Source organism: Cricetulus griseus, chromosome 4 (genome assembly GCF_003668045.3).
Source record: "Cricetulus griseus strain 17A/GY chromosome 4, alternate assembly CriGri-PICRH-1.0, whole genome shotgun sequence".
NCBI classification, from domain to species: domain Eukaryota; kingdom Metazoa; phylum Chordata; class Mammalia; order Rodentia; family Cricetidae; genus Cricetulus; species Cricetulus griseus.
Window position 1 is genome coordinate 35,399,994 of NC_048597.1, and position 19,900 is coordinate 35,419,893.

Consider the following 19,900-nt stretch of genomic DNA (forward strand, 5'->3'; position numbering starts at 1 on the left):
TGCCAAGCACACGACAGAGATTTAGCTGTTGAATTCAACAGTTGTGTTGTTATTGTTTTCTGCCTGTAGACAGAATTTGTCTTGACTCCTTGCAAGAGAGTACCGGTTTGATTTTTGAAGTGATGGTGCCATCTAGTGTAAAACTAAGTTCATTCCATCCACACATGTTAACTCCAGCTACACCGTGACAAGAGTACAGCAGTTTGTTAGTATTAAGATAACCCAAGCCGGTAGTGGAAAATGAAATCCCTGCACTCTGAGAACTGTGTTGTTTACACAAATAAGGAAGTGAACAAGAAAGCGTGGGAGGGTGTGATGCTCAGGAGATTGAGGCTCAGCTAAGTTTCAGCTCTTTCAACTGCAGTCATTTGCAAAACGTTTAGGAATATTTGTATAAATTAGACACTTTGAAAAAATCCTTTTAAACAGATAGAAGACATCACAACGGAATCTAAGAATATTTCTACAGAAGCCCAGATTTTAACAGCTGATGCCAGTATATTAACCCCTGAGAACATCACTTCTGCTACTAGAGTGGTTGGGCAGATCTTCAATGAAACCAGAGGGGCTGAAAGCCAGGTAAAACTCAAGACTTTAGCGTAGAAGAGAAGGTTGGGAGTATAGTCTATTGATGATGTTTCATTAGCATGTGAAGAGCCTTGGGTTTGATTCCTAACACTCTAGAAGGGGAGAGGCATCTCAAATTCTATCCCTTATCTTATGATTTGGGTCGGGGTGGGGGCGTATTTAAATTAAGACAAGTGGGCAGAGTACACTTTCTGGGAGGTGCTCAAAGAAATTGAACAAGGGCTCCTTGTCTAGTCATCCTCTGGAATTGACATGATGGTTGTTATTATGTTAAATGCCCCAGGATGAGCAAGTCTCTAGCTTCATGATATGTAGTTTAACAACTGTACTAGACTCTGACATGTTCTTTCCCAATTAGACAGTTTTCCTAGATACTTGCTCTGAAATATGCCTTAAGCTCCGTTCTTTGTGCCAAGCCCACTCCTAGGTTGGTCTTTGGCTTTCTAAAGAATCATACACCAAGTTTACATGTCTAATATCATGGCCTGCTAAACTCTGAAACATAAAAACAAGAAGTATACTCAATATTTGTCAACAATGGAGTTTTTATTCATCAGCCCGGTTGTAAACCATCAATATGAAGTACACCAGCATGGCCCCTTTCTTTTGTATTTTTTAAATATCTTATTTCAAAAATTGTTTTAATTGCCAAAGGTCCTTTGAGAAGGAGGTTTTAAGTAATAAGGTAATGGAAGACATAATTCAAATGCATTTCTAATTATAAAGCCTATAGAAAAAAATTATTCAGTAAAGACAGGAATGAAATGCCAAGATACTATCTCTGTGACACATTCCCAAGTTTTCAATTTAAGAAACTAAAGATAATTTTACTGATAGTTATGTAAGTACAACTGATAAATCACTCTTAGTATTGTAAGCTATGATGTTTGGACAGGCAGGCCTGCAGTAATGTTTGTGTCTACTTTTAGCCAAGCACTCATTCTTTTGTTCTTATGGGTGGAAAGGGACTCTGTGAATGCTCTTATCATGAAGTCAAATTCAAAATCCTAAACCTCCTACTTTACCAGCTTCATTCATGTCTTTACTACTTATCTTGGCTCTTTTTTATTTTACATAGGTCTTAAACTGAAACTTTGATTTTAAAATATTTTCCTTTTGATTATCATGCCATTTCCTACCATGATCGTTCTTCATGATAGTAGTAATGATTATGTATGACATGCATCTTCTGTGATGTGCCTTCTCTCTCTCTCTCTCAGGCAAAAAGAGTCGCTATAACCACCGTGAGTCAGATTCTGGATGCCAGTGAAGATGTTTTCCAAAGAGCTGCTGAGATTGACAATGAAGACTCCTTTTCCACGTAAGCAACAGTTTGGAGCAAAGTTTGGGAAGTGCCGTTTACCTTCTTAGGTTAAGGCACAATAGAGGATCTCTCAGGGGTTCGATGACTGCCTGAAGCTTTGGTTAGAGGCGAAATAAACCTCAAAACATAGACTACACTGAACTACAAAGCCATGCAACCAGTCTTCGCATCCCTTTCATCTCTGTCTCTAGTCCATCATTTTCTAAGTGTGGTCTATAGGTTTACCTTATACATGTGGTATTTGCCAAAGCTGTCGTGGACTTTGACCCTTCTTTCATTCACTTACCCAATTCTTTTACTTCTTCCACTAACATCACAGTTCTCAGAGAATCAAGCCCTCTGTGTCCGTGGCTTCTACATGTACAATCCAACCAAATATGCACTGAAATTACATGTACAATGCAACCAACTGTGGGCTAAAATTAAGACCTCTGTATGTCCAATCCAACCTACTATGCACTGAAATTACAACTTCTATATGTTTTATCCAACCAACCGTGGACTGAAATTAACTCAGAAAAAAAAATGTGTCTGAGCTGAACATCTTATCATCCTCTAAGTAATGTATTAGAGCAAGAATTTGGATGCAATTTATATTGTTAGGTTTCATAAGTAATCTAGATGTTATTTAAGTATACAGAGATAAATGTGTAAGTTACAGGCAAGCACTGCATCATTTTATGCAAGAATTTAAGTATTGTTAGAGTTCAGTGCCCATAGAGCTAGAGGGCCCTGGAACCAATGCCCCCGTAGAAACCGAGGGGCAGCTGTACTCTTGACAAGCTGCCAATGACAATCTCTCTTAATTCTCCCTCTTTCGAGGGAAGGAAATTAAATGTGCTCAGGCGACCCTGGATCTGCAAACTCTCGTCTCTTGTTCTAGGCCTAGTACAAGTGTCTCTCTCTTCAGAAGCCAGGACTCAGCCACCCATCTCACTTTTACTTCTCTCTTCTTTTACTCATAGTTTTCCTTTTACGTCCCTCATCTACTGAATTCCCTTTCTAGTCTGTTTATTTAGGGGGAAAGCGAAAAGAAGAAACATGAAAGTAAAAGTGAGGAGAATAATGGTGAAGAAAGAATCCATCCAGCCCAGCTTCAACCTCATCAAGTTGTCACAGGAAAATGACAACTCTTCTAAACCAGGAGGGGCAGAATGCCCAGGCAGCCAGAGCCCTAAGGCTCTGGATAAGGTTTCTGCTGATGAAGGTCTATGGTACAATCATTGAGGTTAGGCTTTCATTTTTCCTTTTAAACACTGGTTGCAAAGATCAGTCTATAACTCTAGATCCTTGTTATATTGAAGGTCAATATAACGTTAGTTGCCTAATTTGAGATGTCAAGCTGCCTCCCTAATAGTATGTACTCTATGCGTTTGCATTTTCTGCTCTAGTAAACTTGCTTTAGTTACCCACTTCCATTACCCTGACTGTCTTATTAATGTTTCTATTGCTGTGATGAAACACCAAAAACAAGGCAACTTATAAAAGAAAGCATTTAATGGGAGACTGACAGTTTCAGAGGGTGAGTCCATGACCATAGTGGTGGGGAGCATGGCAGCAGCAGGCAGGCATGATGCTGGAGCAGTATCTGAGAGCTTACATTTTTTCCCTCAAGATGAAGAGAGACAGACAGACAGACAGACAGACAGACAGACAGACAGACAGACAGACATCAAAAACTTCAAAAATCCTTGCTTTTAAAATGTTCACTCAGGGTTCTACAAATAAGTGAAAAAACTAAAATCTGAGGGAAAAAAGAACTGACTCTCACACAATTGCTCCTCTGCATGTTCCTTTACTATTCTTTTCTTCTCTTTTCTCTCTGTTTCTCTTTGTTTCTCTGTCTCACTATGTTTCTGTCTCACTATGTTTCTCCCAAGTCGTGAGTGCAAGGCAGATAAGATTTACACACAGCAATAAACTAAAACTGCTAGGAGAAACTTTTAGCAACTGTTGCTTAGGGCTATAGGTCAAAAAGAGGGTCTAAGTTTAATTTGCACAGGAAACAATACTTGGCACCTTCCAGTGCTCTGACCTCACTGGCAACCATAGGCCTTCAGGAAAGTTTACTTTTCCCTGAGGATGAGCAAATGAACTAATTACTGTTGTCTTTATCTTCTCAGGGAAACAGGAGGGAGCAGTAAATCTCTGAGCTAAGATCTTGAGTTAATAAAACAAGAAGTTTGGGAATCTTTTAGTGCAGGGTTAGTTTAGGTCATTGCTTCACTATCTGCAAGTGAGGTAAAACCAGGGCATGCTTATTTTTTCTATCCATCTAGGCAGCTATGAATCAACAACTTAGGCATGTAGTAATTTTTTTTACTTTATTTTTTAATTTGAATTAGAAACAAGATTGTTTTACATGTCAATCCCAGTTCCCACTCCCTCCCCTCCTCCCCTACCCCCCCAACTAATACCCTACCTATCACATATCCTTTCTGCTCCCCAGGGAGGGTGAGGCCTTCTATAGGGTGTCAACAGAGTCTATCATATCCTTTGGGATAGGGCCTAGGCCCACCCCTGTGTGTCTTGGCTCAGGGAGTAACCCTCTATGTGGAATGGGCTCCCAAAGTCCAAACCTATATAGCAAGTACTACAGGAGATCCCGTAGGTTTCCGAGGTCTCCTCACTGAAACCCACATTCATGGAGTCTGGATCAGTCCCATGCTGGTATCCCCATCGTTCAGGTCAGCTGATTCTGTGGGTTTCACCAGCCTGGTCTGGACCCCTGTGCTCTTCACTCGTCCTTCTCTGCAATTGGATTCTAGTTGAGTTCAGTGTTTAGCTGTAGGTGTCTGCTTCTACTTCTACCAGATGCTGGATGAAGGCTATAGGATGGCATATAAGTCAGTCATCAATCTCATAATCAGGGGAGGGCATTTAAGGTAGCCTCTCCTCTGTTGCTTAGATTGTTAGCTGGTGTCATCTTTGTAGATCTCCAGACATTTCCTTAGTGCCTGATTTCTCTGTAAACCTAAAATGTCTCCCTCTATTATGGTATCTCCACTCCTGTTATCTTCTATTCTTCCCCTGACTCATCTGCTCCTTCATGTCCTCCTCACCCCACCTCTTCTCCCCTTCTCATTCTCCTAGCTCCCTCCCCCCTCCTCCGGTGCTCCCAATTTGCCTGTGTCCTTGGATATCTGAGAATGTTTTAGGTGGAATGCTTTTGCCTGGGCCCCAAACACTAACCAGATGTCTGTCAATAAGGATACTTGCAGGAAGGCAGATCTCTGCAATTACAATGGAGAGGGAACAAGGACCTGATAGTGAGAAACAGGTCTCACACATAGCTAAGGAATGCAATCAGTAAACTAGGACCTGTTAATGGGCAACAGGTTTTACACATAGCTAAAGAGTATAATCAGTAAACCGCACATGCAGGGGAGAAATTTTTCCAGTGAATGATCAGATAGTGCTAAACTGGAATGTAAATCCCAAGTTTGTTGCAGAAAGGAATAAGGTACAGGAAGAATCCACAGCAAGGAACAGCCAGTTCATTCATACAAATACAACTTTTGTATTGGTTTAATCCATCAAAAGAATTCTTAATTCTTCTGAGTTATCTCATGATATGATGGCTGTATAATTACTGCAGGATCTTGTGGCTTGTAGCAGAGACACACAGAGTGACCGAGAGTGACAGAGTGATAAAGAGAGACAGAGAGGCAGAGACACATACACACATACACACACACACACACACACACACACACACACACACACACACACACACACACAGAGAGGAGAGAGAGAGAGAGAGAGGAGAATGTGTGTGTGTGTTGTGTGTGTGTGTGTGAGAGAGAGAGAGAGAGAGAGAGAGAGAGAGAGAGAGAGAGAGAGAGAGCAGTATGGGGCCTGCCATGAGTTTTGGAAACCTCAAAGCCCACCTCCAGTGACACTCCGCCTCCAACAAGGCCACACCTCCTAATACTTCCAACATAGTCCCCCCAGCTGGGTACCAAGCATTCAAATACAGGCGATTCAAACCACCACCCTGACCAAGCTGAAATTTATTGTAAAAAGACATACTGAATCTCACTGGAATCCAAGCATAGGATCATAACAGAGCCAGTGTGTGTGGAGCTGATCTTCCCTGGAGTACAGAGATGGCTATAACTATAAGACAACTTTGTAGGCCTCGGGAGAAGACTTTGTGGACCCTTCCTTATCTCAGCAGGAGAGATTTGCCTCTAGTTGTATTCATCCTTACAAATGTAGACTGGCCTGACCTTTTACTCCTAAAGCTGGAATTTCCCTGATAGGCCTGACTAGAGAGCTCCCAAATAAAAGAACTGGGTAGTTTCTTTCTGTCATGTGTCTGACTGCTGCCTTCCCATTCAATCCACCACTCTGAGGCCCAGAGTTAACTGGCTCAATTATAACAAGAGAGAAAAATCAAGTGGAGGGAAAATGACCTTGAAAGTAGTGTATTTGTTAGGGTTACCATTGCTGGGTAGAGACACCATGACCATGGCAACTCTTATAAAGGAAACATTTCATTGAGACTGGCTAGTGTACAGTTTCAGAGGTTTGGTCCATCATGATCGTGAAGGAAAATACAGCGCTGTGCAGGCAGACGTGGTGCTGGAGCTGAGAGTGCTACTTCTTGCAGACAACAGGAAGTTCACTGACTGTCAGACTGAAGGAAACTTGAGAAAGAGAGACCTCAAAGTCTGTCCCCACAGTGACACACTTTCTCCAACAAGGCCACACCTCCTAATAGTGCTGCTCCCATTGAGAACCATTTTCTTTCAAACCATGAGTAGCTATAAGTAAAACAACTCTTTAGCAGTGTCTGCGACTGCGGTAAACAATCCCATTCATGCAGCACATCTTTCCTCAGCCTTTGAAGGGCAGAGGGTGCATCTCTTGATAGAGCAGCGTTTTTTTTTTTTTTTTTTTTTTAATTTTTTTTATTTTATTAGTTCTAGTTAGGGAACAAGCTTATTTCAAGTCCCTTCTCCCTCTCCCTCCCCTCACCCCCAAACTTTCTCCCCCACCCCCAGCCCATCCCCCCAACCCCATCCACCCACTACTCCCCAGGCAGGGTAGGGCCCTCAACGGGAGCTCAGCAAAGTCCACCAAGTCTTCCTATGCTGATCCTGGGCCCTTCCCCATGTGTCCAGGGCCAGAGTGTAACCCTTCATATGGGATGGGCTCTCAAAGTCCCTTCTTGCACCAGGGAAAAATACTAATCCACTACCAGAGGCTCCCTGGAGTGCAGAGGCCTCCTTATTGACATCCATGTTCTGGGGTCTGGATCAGTCTTGTACAGGCCTCCTGGACAGCATCTGGGGTCGATGTGCTCTCCCTTGTTCAGGCCAACAGTTCCTGTGGGTTTCTCCATCCTAGTACAGACCCCTTCGTTCTTCATTCCTCCCTCTCTTCAACTAAATTCCCGATTTCGGCTCATTGTATATCTGTGGATGTCTGTCTCTGTTTCCATCAGCCACTGGGTGAGGGCTCTAGGATGGCATAAAGAGAAGTCATCAATCTCATTTTAGGGGGAGGGTTTTTAGGTTATCCTCTCCACCATTGCCTGGATTGTCAGATCGTGTCATCCTTGTAGGTGATAGAGCAGCGTTTTAGTGGGAGCTAATAAGGTGCTGTTGAGACAAACAATGACAATAGTAGTTTCAGGTATGATTGGGTAATTCCTCCTGATGAAAGATGCTCTTGAGTGTTAATATTGTATTACATGGGAAATATATAGCATAAATTGCTGAAAACTTATGAAATTGTGTAACATTAGAAACAAAAAGTCACCATCCTCTTTATAGAACAATCTCTAATTAGTTTAAGTGTCCTAAAAGACTATAATAAGCCAAGTAATTCACGTTTTGCTGAATCTATGTCCAAAATAAAAATCAATGACATTCCATTATCACTTTTTATAATAATATACAATAAGATAAAACAAACACTAACACATTGAAAATGGACAAAACAAACAGAGAAGGTACAAGAAAGAGATCCACTCATTCCCATGCTCTGGAATCCCATAAAAACATTAAAATGAAAGCCATAATGTGCACTCAAAGGACATTCTTCTGTAGGGTTCCTTGAACCCTGAGATGAGGTATCTGATAGAGACATCCCATTTAGGGCTGAGTGTTTCAAGGTCTTTCTCTTTGCATAATGTTTGATTGTGAGTCTTTGCCTTTGTTCCCATCTGCTGCAAGACAAAGCATCTCTGATGATGTCTGGGCAGAGCATTGATATATGAGTACAGAAGAATGTCATTAAGAGTTACTCTATTGTTATATTTTTCTGTTTCTTTTTAGAGCATTATTTGTTTTTACCCTAGATCCCTGGGCTATCTTGTCTCAGGTTCTTGGTCATCCAAGCAGTGTTGGGTATGAGTTCTACCTTGTGTAGTGGGGTTACTCCCACAAATTCTTATCATCAAATGAAGCTTCCACTATCAGGAAGTATCTAGTTAAGTTGTTGCTGTTGCAAAGACTATAGGTTGCTCTCTACAAACTTAAGGCTGAAGACAATGCCCACAAAACTCATTGAACAAGAAGAAGTTGAGCTGATGCCTACATAGAGCCTTCACACCTACATGATACCATCTTTGGTACAGGGAGATACTCCGCACACTACCAAAGGAGAAACCTAAACACCAACCAGCCACAAACCCTCTGATGTACAATGCTGTCCTGCTTACAAGACATGCTAATACAACGGTTGCACAAAGCTTGTGGGACAACAATCATAACATTTAAAAAAGCACATGTGACAAAGGAAGGCTCTGATGAAGAGAAGCAGATATATATTTAGGCAAAAACACACACAAGTGCACACACATATAGGTAATTGTCATGTCACCATGACTACACGGGTTGTGTGCTCATGCCTTTTCTAATGTAAAGAGGGACATAGCACATCTCTTGAAGTTTATGACAAAATGTTGAGTCTCTATGTTTCATTCTACACAGGCTGATTGAGCAAATGGAGTCGTACTCCTATTCTTTGGGTGATGAAACAGTTGTGGAACCTAACGTGGCAATCCAGTCAGTTACTCGAGGCAGTGATTCAGGGTCAAGTGTTCTCTTCTCTGTACAGAAAGGTAAGCTGTTGGCCCCCTGTCCTTGTAACAGTAAAGAACAGCCCATTGACAATCACAAACAATTCCTAGTTCACCAAAAGTCTACTCTCCCCTTTCTTACAGGATCAAGTGGTTCTTTAGTTTCTGGTGGAACATCTATTAATAAAACTGCAGATGGACTCAATCCAGATGGACAGACTGAACTTCAGATCTTGCTTAATACTGGAGAAAGTATGTCTCAAACCTTCATTTCATTGTTTTGTAAACATACTCAAATTTAAGGAATTGCTGACTTGAAGTCCATGAAGAGAGGAATAATCCTAGCTTAGTTTTATGCCTAATAATTTGTTTGAGTGTCTTTAGGCTCAGATATATTACAGTAATCTCAATTCTACTATTTTAGGTCACAGAGAATCCCTCCATATTCCAAAAAACACACTAGAGAGTAACAGATTGAAATATTAGTGACAGGTATACAAACCTGTATTTCTATGAGACTCTTATACTCATCTGAAGAAACATAAAAGTAAAATAAAAAGCTGGGGGTAAGAATAAATAAACATAAGGATATAAATGAATAAAATTATAAATTGACAAATGCTAGCCTTGGTCAACAAAAACATGGATTCCATGAAAAACAATGAAACACACATCTCCCAAAACTGATAGAGGCAGACGGAGGATGCATGGAGATGGAATAGCTAAAACATGTGCAGACATGAAAATACACAAGATGCAAATATGAGTTATTTTAATAAATCTAAGTATTTGCAAAATTCATGATTTTGTAATACATGCTCAAAATACTATAGCACTGAAGGTGAGGAGCAAGCAGAAACTCTTGATTCTTATAAAAGAATCTATGTGCACATCTAGATTTCAGTTTTATCTCAAGCATACCATTTTTTATTTAAAAATAAAATAGAAATCCACCTGTATTTTGCTTTTGCATTTTTATTTACATTTTTTCAAGGCCTCAGTGCATAAGTACTGTATTTAAATAACTACCCCTCCCCCACATACACAGCCAATTACAAGCCCCAGAGAGTTTTGTCTTCACTTACAACCGATTATATACTAGGTTTTCCATAACTCTTTTCTTGGGCTTAATTTGCTGGAACAACTCACATAACTCATGTAGACACATTTATTTTTCATTATGAAGGTTATTAAAAGCACAGGATGAGGCTTGAGTGAAGGATTGCAGAGTTTCTTGTACCCTCTCTGGGAGTGTACCACATTCAGGAACCTCCATTTGCTCTGCTATTCCAAAGCTCTCTGAACTCCATCCTTTGGGTTTACCTGGAGACTTAATTGCATAGAAATAATTGAAGCCTAGACAAGCATGCGGAAATGTGATTGGACAAAGAATATGATCTAGTGTTCATAAATGGAGAAGGGAAGCCTCTCTATTAACACTCCTCTTCAATTCTATGAAGCATCCCAGTCTCAGGAATATGGGGTAAGATGGCCAGTCCCAAAATAGACATTCTAGTTCTCATGGCTTGCATTGTGCAAGTAGTTATGAACCAATGGCTGTGTACAGCAATGATATATATGCATACTGTAACATTACCATACTATAGGGCAATCAAGAAAAAACACAGCCGGTGAACTATTTTTTTACCACACCTTACTCAAATTTAAAGCAACCATATAGTTCCACAATGACTTGAAACTTATTTTTGCTCACATCCAGGTACACCTATTGATATTAATGTCTATTTTTTTCCACAGATAAAAATCCCTGTGGTTTTGTAGTGTATCAAAACAACAAACTTTTTCAATCAAAAGCTTTCACTGCTACATCAGATTTCAGTCAAAAAATTGTCTCAGGCAAAATAAATGCAAAGGACCAAGACCCAGATGTTTCTGTGCAAATGGTATTTAATCCCACGGTAAGTTTCCCCATGAATGGAAATAAAACTTCTGGCTCCTCTTAATTACAAAAATAGAGATAATTTAGATAAAAGAACTCTACAGTCCCATACAGCTCCCTGGTTATTGGTTCAGACTCTGAACAAGCCAGGCTAGCCCTTTCTGTGTGGGGTCTCCTCTGGTGTCCCTGAGGCCCCTAGCTCCTACAATCCCTCCTCCCTCCTCCCTCTCCTCAGCAGGACTTCTCAAGCTCAGTCCTATGTTTGGCCAAGAGTCTCTGAATCTGCCCCCATCAGTCACTGGATGAAGGCTCTCAGCTGACAACCAAAGTAGCCAGCATCCGAACACAGGGGATGGCCAGTTCAGGCTATGCATCCACTGCTGCCAGGAGTCTTGGTTGGGGCCATCCTTGTAGACTCCATGGAAGCTTCTCTTGCATCAGGCTTCTCCCTTTCCTCAAGCCCCCTTTCCAGGCATCTCTCTCAGCACTCTCCCCCTCTGCCCAACCCCAACCTGATCCTTCAAATTCCCATGCCCACCTGCTATCCAGATCTCCTCTATTTCCCCTTTCCTGGGAGATCCATGAGTCCTTCCTTGGGCCCTCCTTGTTACCTAGCCTCTCTGGGTCTGTGGACTGTAGCATCCTTACCTTTTATAGCTAATATCCATTCATGAGTGAATACATACCTTGTTTGTTTTTTCTGAGTCTGGGTTACCTCACTCAGGATAATTTGAGGTATTTTTCTAGTTCCATATATTTGCCTTCAAATTTCCTGATGTCATTTTCTTTTAAACCTAAGCTCTCTGCATATACGTGACAGTTGTGTAACTTGGTCTATTTGTGGGACTCCTAGCAATGGGAGCAGGGGTTGTCCCTGGTGCTTTGGCTGGCTCTTGGGAACCTATTCCTCATGCTGGATTGCCTTTCCCAGCCTGAATAAAGGGGGATGTGCTTATCTTATGGTAGCTTGATGCGCCATGCCATACTGAAGCCCATGGGGGGCCTGCCCCTTACTGAGCGGATATTGAGGAGGGATAGATTAAGAGGAGAGCTGAGGGGGTGGGGGCAAAAAAGAGAGGTGGGGGAGGGAGTGGGAAAGCAGGGAGGGTGCAGTCTGGATGTAAAATAAATTAGTTAATTTTTTAAAAATTAACCATGGTATGAAATAAAAAAACTCTACTTTGAAAAGTCTTTTAAAGTAATTGTTGAAATCTTATCTAGTTTTCTGACAAAGTATCTAATAGAAAGCAAATTACTTTGGTTTATATACTTATATAATTTCTTTGGTTGGTTTTTAAGACAAACTCTCACTATATAGCTCTAGCCGGCCACAAACTTGGAGCAGTCCTCTGGCCTCAGCTTCGTAAGTAGTTGGATTCTAGCTGTGTGCTACCACATCTGACTGTTTATGCCCTTATTCTTCCCTCAGTCTACAGGAAGATATTAATGCTTAATATGAACTTACTTCTCTTGGGACTATCCTAGCCTATGGGTTTTTTTTTTCCCAATTAAGCATTGACCATGTCATCAATTCACAGTATGACAGAAGAGAATTCCAGCTTCACTCCTATGCCTGTGTCTACTGGAATTTTTTAAAGAAGGACTGGGACACACACGGTTGCCAAAAACATGAGAACTCTGCAGGGTTCCTCGGTTGTCGCTGCAATCATACGACCAATTTTGCAGTATTGATGGTATGAATGTGCAATTTATACATGCGGTATAATTTACATAAATCATCTGTTCAGATAAAAGTGGGAAATGCAGGAAATAAATGAAGTGATGGGTCTAAAAAGGAACATGCTAGACAGAAAGAAACAGTTTGAGGTTGTTTACAATGTGGTCTTTGGATAGAAAAAGATAAACTTAGGTTTGCTCTGTTTTTAAGTATGAAAAGGAAGCACACATGTGAAAGAGAAGATGGTTCATCCCAGTGGATGAACTAAGAGGAGAGGAACCGTTAAATACATACCTGGCCACATGTAGGCCACCTTGATTTCTGAAAGCTTTTTCCATTGTAGCTGTCCAAGGTACTGTTCTTGCTGATGCGTGGAGAAGAAATAGCTGTTAAATTCTTTATGTTCTTCCTATAGGTCCACTCTCCCTTCCTCAAGCCTGCCACTGGTCAAGTGTCCATGTATAAGGGGCTTTATAAAAAGAGAAGGCATATTTGGCATCTAGCTGGTTATTTTAACCAATGTAATTCTACAATACTGACTTACATTAATATTTTTTTTATTAGTTCAAATTAGGAACAAGCTTGTTTCACATGTTGATCCCTTCTCCCTCTCCCTCCCCTCACCCCATCCCTCCTCCCCCACCCCCGACCCCTCCTACCCCATCCACCCTCCACTCCCCAGGCAGGGTAGGGCCCTCAACCAGGGCTCCGAAAAGTCCACCACATCATCCTGGGCTGGGCCTGGGCCCTTCCCCATGTGTCCAGGACAAGAGTGCATCCCTTCACGTGGGATGGGCTCTCAAAGTCCCTTCTTACACCAGGGAAAAGCACTAATCCACTACCATGGGCCCCCTGGAGTGCAGAGGCCTCCTCATTGACATCCATGTTCAAGGGTCTAGATCAGTCCTGTACTGGCCTCCCAGACAACATCTGGGGTCGATGTGTTCCCCCTTGTTCAGGCCAGCTGTTTCTGTGGGTTTCTCTGACCTGGTACAGACCCCTTTGATCTTCATTCCTCCCTCTCTTCAACTAAGTTCCAGAGTTCAGTTCAGAGTATATCTGTGGATGTCTGTCTCTATCAGCCACTGGATGAGGGCTCTAGGATGGCATAAAAAGTAGTCATCAATCTCATTTTAGGGGAAGGGTGTTTAGTTTATCCTCTCCACCATTGCCTGGATGGTCAGTTCATGTCATCTTTGTAGGTCTCTGGAAATCTTCCTAGTGCCAAATCTCTTCTCAGACCTCTAATGGCTCCCTCTAATATGGTATCTCTCATCCTGCTCTCTCATTAATATTTTTAAGTGCTTGAGCCAGCTTATTTAAAAATCTATGTCAAATTGTTTTTCAGACTTTCAAAAAGGATTATAAGTACCCTGAATCCCTAGACATACTGTCCAACATTGGCTGTGCCCTGTCCATTGCTGGCCTGGCTCTAACTATCATGTTCCAGATTGTTACCAGGTAAGTGGAGAAGGGTGATTTTCATGCTATCCTGATTGTAATGTACTGGGTTCATCATTTCAGAATTTAGTTTCTCTAAAATGGAAGGGAACTCATTCAACATAATCATTCAAAGATGTAATTTCTAGGTACAGTACTTGCTCTTCAAAATTGCTCCTCTGCCCAATTCCTATTCACCTAACAACTAATAAGAATATCTATAGTCCACAAACTCTAGAAAGAATTAGATGATAAAGAATAGTCTTCATTGGTATAGGACTATGTGCCATAGAATCCACAGGACTGCTTGGACTCCATTGGAGAGGGAGCAGGGTTATAACTGTCTCCACAGAATAAGGAAAACCATGCATACATGGTAGAGAGAATATCAAACCTTGCATTTGAGATCAATGTCATTAAAGAACATCTTTCCTCTTGCCAACGTATATGTTGGCCAGCACAGAACACATACATGTGCCAGAGGATGCATATCGTCAGCATATCATATCATATCCATACACTACATACCTCTTCCATGCCATACAGAACATCACACACACATGCACACACAGACAGGCAGGCACACGAACATGATCATAATGCCTTCTAAAAGTTGCTGCTATACATGGCCAGCCTGCAGATAAAACCAGAGCAAACCCTTTTGCTTTTAGAGCCAAAATGTTAGGTAAATAGGAACTGGGAATTGGTCAAAGAAGCAATTTTGAAGAGCTAGTTCTGTATCTAGAAATTACATCTTTGAATGCTAGAACTCTGAGCTGATTCTGTGTAAAAAGGGCAATTCAGAACATCTCGGCCATTTAGCAATCAGCAAGAATTTCCCAAAGAATGACCCTGGAACTCTTGTCTTTCAGGGGAACTGCATGGAAAGAGAATTCTAACTTACAGAAAATATATGTAATTCTGTTCTATATATGTCAAAAGGGCAAAAATTATCAATCTATTCAAAAGAAATAGCACCAGTAACAATATGAAACAAATTGAAAACATTGCCTAATTTTATGTTTATGGGAGATTTACTCTTTAAATGAAACATAAGAAAAATAGCCTAGAATTTTCTTTTAAATGTATGACAGTATTGTATTTTTAATTTTTTGTTTGTTTGTTTTTGTTTGTTTTTCAGGACAGGGTTTCTCTGTAGGTTTGGAGACTGTCCTGGAACTCTCTTTGAAGACCAGGCTGGCCTCGAACTCACAGAGATCTGCCTGCCTCTGCCTCCTGAGTGCTGGGATTAAAGATGTGCACCACCACCTTTTTTTAACTTTTAAGAGTATATTTGGCATTAATTTAACATTTTAAAATGTTTTTTTAAAAATACTGGCTACAAACATAAGACTTTTCTCTACATTCAAATGCAGGTTCATCTATTAATTTTTAATGTTCTATTATGAGGCAGAAAATGCCATGCAGAGCCTCTTCAACATAAAGCCTTCATATATGTGTGCAGATGCCAAGCTCAGTGATGTCAGTTTATTACCTCTCATAAGTTCAGGTCTTACTGGGGCTAGTCTAGCTAGTCTAGCTAAGCTTTCCCAGGAAATGGTCATCAGACAATAGCTGGAATAAGTGCTCTGGAGGTTACTTTTGAACAGGGGTTCTCAACCTTCCCAGTGCTATGACTCTTTAATACATTTTCTCATGTTGTGGTGACCCTAGCCATAAAATCCTTTTGTTGCTACCCCATAACTGTAATGTTAATACCATTATAAATCATAATGTAAATATCTGATAGGCAGGATATCTGAGATCTGAGGGGTCATGATCCACAGGTTGAAAAGCATTGTTCTAGAGTATTGGAGCTGCTGGATCTCTCTCTATGTACAACCCAGAGCATTTCTGGATGGTTTCTTTAGCAGGATACCTGGAGTTTCCCCAGGGTGGGTGAGAACTCCAAGGAGCATAGCAAGATAGTTGGCAAGGAGGCCATTCTGTGACTGTTGTGTGACCCATGTTGGGACCCCAAGGCAACTTTGACTCTGTGGGACTTTCCGCCCTAAAAAATAACAAACAAACAAATATAAAAATTAAAAGAAACTTTAAAGATTAGAAAACTTAATGACTTTATTGATATAAAATAAGTATATTAGCATCTTTTGACCTAGACTTGCAGTTTTGTTCTTCTAGTTGAACTTTGCTAAGGGTCATGAAAGTTGTGCCCAACAGATAAGTCAGACTTGGCCACCAGTCTTCAGTTCCATTCTATTAGTTAAATCAAGGCAAGGACAGGCCTAGAGGAGGCCAATAAAGGACACAAATACTAGGGGATAGGGTTCACTGGCTGCTGTCTTCAGAGACTGTCATTTCTTCTTAATCAGAACCTGTCTGCTGAACTCATGGCTTTGGAGAAATTCTTTTTCTGGTGTGAGGGAATGAAGGTTTACCAGCAGGCCATGAAACTGTTTCTCTGATGATTTTTATTTATTTATTATTTGTTTGTTTGTTTTGTTTTTGGGTGTTGTGTGAGTATTTTGCCTTCGTGTATTTAAGTGCACTGCATGCAGTACCCTCTGAGGCCATAAAAGGGAATCAGACTCAGCTGGAACTGGAGTTACAGAGTTACAAAACACCATTGACTACTGGGAACTGAACCTGGGTGGGTCCTCTGCAACTGAGACATCCTTTCAGCCCTGATGGTTTTTGTTTTCTGCAGTTGACTTGCTTCACCTAGCACCTAGTTTTTCATATTTACTTTTTTTTATTTTTAGGAAAATCAGAAAAACCTCTGTCACCTGGGTGTTGGTCAGTTTGTGTACATCAATGTTGATTTTTAACCTCCTCTTTGTGTTTGGAATTGAAAACTCCAATAAGAACTTAGTAAGTGATAGTGACATCAAGGTTAACCCTGATAACAATGAAATACCTGTGAGAGACACCATTGACACCCCAAATCCCTCATGCACGGTCATTGCTGCATTACTCCACTATTTTCTCTTGGTGACATTCACCTGGAATGGACTCAATGCTACACAGCTCTACTTTCTTCTGATTAGAACCATGAAGCCCCTCCCTCATCACTTCATCCTTGTCATCTCATTGGTTGGATGGGGTAAGTGTTTGCATCAACACTCGTTCAGACATTTCACTTTGTTGAGATTGTTTAATGTAAATGAACACCCATTGGAGAACTAACAATTCAAGGTATGGGAAACAAAAACAGAGAAATCACTAAATACTGTTTCTTTATAGTAATTTATTCTCCAGTGATGGCTCAAGACAGCTGTACTGGACATAGTATAAGCTAAATTAAAGAGGTTAATTTTTTAACTATCCCTCTAATAATTTGTGCTAGATTTAGAACATATGCAATTAATATCCTGGCTGCTTTAATGGGAGTGTTTCACAAAAACTAATTAGAGTGACTTGTTAAGGAAAAATTCTTGAAGCTATATTGTGTCCCAACAAAGACAAAATGAAGAATCATTTCAGTGAAACTCTAAATTGTTCAAGTAACAGAGGAATTCAGACATTTGGTGATGAACATTGTGATCAGAGGTACAAAGAAATGAAAAAATAAGATAGAACTGGTATATAGAGACAATGCTAAAAATAAAAAGGCAACAGAGAAAAATTCTACTTTTAATCTAACTCTGCTCATTGGTGAATATATTGTCCAAAGAGGAAAAAACATACAACTAAAGAGGTCAGATGTATAATTTACTTGAAGTCCTTTATAATTAATGTCCATCTTGGGCACACTATTAACCCCTTGCCTCTCTTTGTCACTTAGGAGTTCCAGCTATAGTCGTAGGTGTAACTGTGGGGGCTGTTTATGCCCAAAGTGGGAACAAATCAAACTGGGAGTTAGACTATCGGCAAGAAGAAATGTAAGTTTTATCTCTTTAAACTTCTTTGACATAAAAGTATATGTATTCATTGATATTAGCTCCAAGTGTTTCACTTTATAAATGTCATATTTTATAATGGGTATTTTAAGTTCTCAAAAATACATCATATTTTAAATAGGATCACAGAGAAATTTCCTATGACCTTATAAATCTGAACTTTCTCAAATTAAAATTGCATTATTTTAATTAGTGAGAAAATCATGCAGAATAATAGTTATGATTCTTAGTAACCCTGTGTCTTGGTTCCTTCCTATAGACTGTGGATAGCAGTTACCTTGATTCTGCTCAGGGCTTGCTATGCAGGGATGTCAATCAACCCTGAAATAATTTAATAACCCACAAAGCACTCTCCATGTCTCACCCATATGAACTCATCATGTTAAACACGACTGGGATGACTATTTCATAGTGATGTGTCATGTACCACAGATTCTTGTTAGGTCACCCACATGGATAATTAACTGTTTATATTGGAAGAACCTGATGGTACGGTGTTTGTTTTTTTTATGTGGGAGGGAGAGGAAAGCTGAGCAGAATTGAACTTAGTCTCCATGCTTTACTTGTAGTTCTCCTATAATTAATATCTTCCTATAACACAGGCACAGAGATAAACCCATTTCTATGAAAGCTTTCATCAGAGAGAAGCCAGTTTGCTTGAGTTATTCACAATGAGCTTTCAATGATTTATAGCAGGCCCTTCAGTGAGCATAGTGTTAGAGGCCACTGATGATTAAAGATGGAAGGAGAGGGAGGAGTGTGTGATGTGATCATCCAGATCATCCTATTGCCTCCTGCCATGTACACGTGCCATCAAGGGTCACATTTCTTCATCTGCCGAGAAAGAGGAGTGGTTATTGTGGTTTCCCTGTGTTATCCTTCCACTAATACCACCTTGATATCCCATGTTCTACTTTCCTGACTCCAGTCCTATGCATCTGACCTGAGGCCCCTGACCCAGTTCCCTGACCTGTTGCTTTCTCTGGATAAGTCTAGTGAAGGAACAAATGTAGGGAAGGCCACAGTCCTCTTAATGTGCTACCTTAGTTCTCTACACTGTCATCAGATGGGCAGTGTCACACTCTCTGGGGAAAGGGTTGGCATTAACCATGGGAACTTATACTGGTGGTGAGGTTTTCCAGTCTATGCTGTAGAGATTAATATGGGTCTTTCCATATCCATAGCAAAACAATCAAAGCATTTAATATATCTGAAGTCCATGGAAGGATGCTCAACAGACTCCGTGCCTTTATTGTTATCAGCCTCCATCCTGTAACCCTCTTTCCTAGAATTCTACCCCATAACTGCAGAAGTTAGCACCATGAGGACCCATTCTCCTCCTCTTCCTCAGCAGTGTACTCATGAGTACACTTGAGTCCTCAGTACACAGAAGTCCTCATGAGTCATTTGATTCAGAATAACAAGGATAAGGGGTGCTATGAGCACAAAAGTACCAAAGTCCCCCTTGAACTAAAGCAAAGGATGAAGGGAGAGATGGAGTTTTACCCCCGGCACATATTTTCCAATAGATGTGATATCTAAGTGCATGTCTCTTTTAGACCTTCCCATCCTTGGGCCACTACAGATGATTGCAAACATTCATATCAATGTGTACACACAACAAATGATGCTTCCTATAACTTGTACCTTGGAGCATTTTCAGGGTTGCTCAGAACACTGATATCATCCAGAATTCCCCTCTAATCAACTGTCAAACTGTCATTCAACTATTTCTCCTTACTTTGTTGAGTCCACTGGCCTTGACCTTCCAATGGAGCCAAGGATGCTCTTGAACTCCTTGTCTTTCTGCTTCTATCTCCCAAGTCCTGAGTGTGTACCGTCATCCTGGGTTTTCTCCTTACTTTTAAATCATCTTCAACCAGACTGTTTCTTGACATTTCTCCTATTGCACACCCCTACAATACATTCAACTCCAGATGGTTTCCTACTTTTGTTCAAGTCCTGCTCTCATCACTGCATCTGGGATAATACGTTTTGGGGGTTGTTTTCTTTTGGGGGGGGGGTTGAGACACGGTTTCTCTGTGTAGCTTTGGAGCCTATCCTAGCACTTGCTCTG

At 40.7% G+C, this 19,900-nt stretch overlaps 1 protein-coding gene across 1 annotated transcript in view; it reads left to right on the forward strand.

Annotated features, from left to right (window-relative positions):
• Adgrg7 (adhesion G protein-coupled receptor G7) overlaps positions 1-19,900 on the forward strand; it is a 44,626-nt gene that overhangs the window by 14,997 nt on the left and 9,729 nt on the right. The window contains exons 5-13 of the mRNA XM_027412490.2: positions 430-579; positions 1,809-1,909; positions 8,857-8,987; positions 9,090-9,197; positions 10,704-10,864; positions 12,384-12,539; positions 13,872-13,984; positions 16,687-17,027; positions 17,709-17,805. Coding sequence (XP_027268291.2) covers positions 430-579; positions 1,809-1,909; positions 8,857-8,987; positions 9,090-9,197; positions 10,704-10,864; positions 12,384-12,539; positions 13,872-13,984; positions 16,687-17,027; positions 17,709-17,805 — 1,358 coding nt within the window. The remainder of the gene's footprint in view (positions 1-429; positions 580-1,808; positions 1,910-8,856; positions 8,988-9,089; positions 9,198-10,703; positions 10,865-12,383; positions 12,540-13,871; positions 13,985-16,686; positions 17,028-17,708; positions 17,806-19,900) is intronic.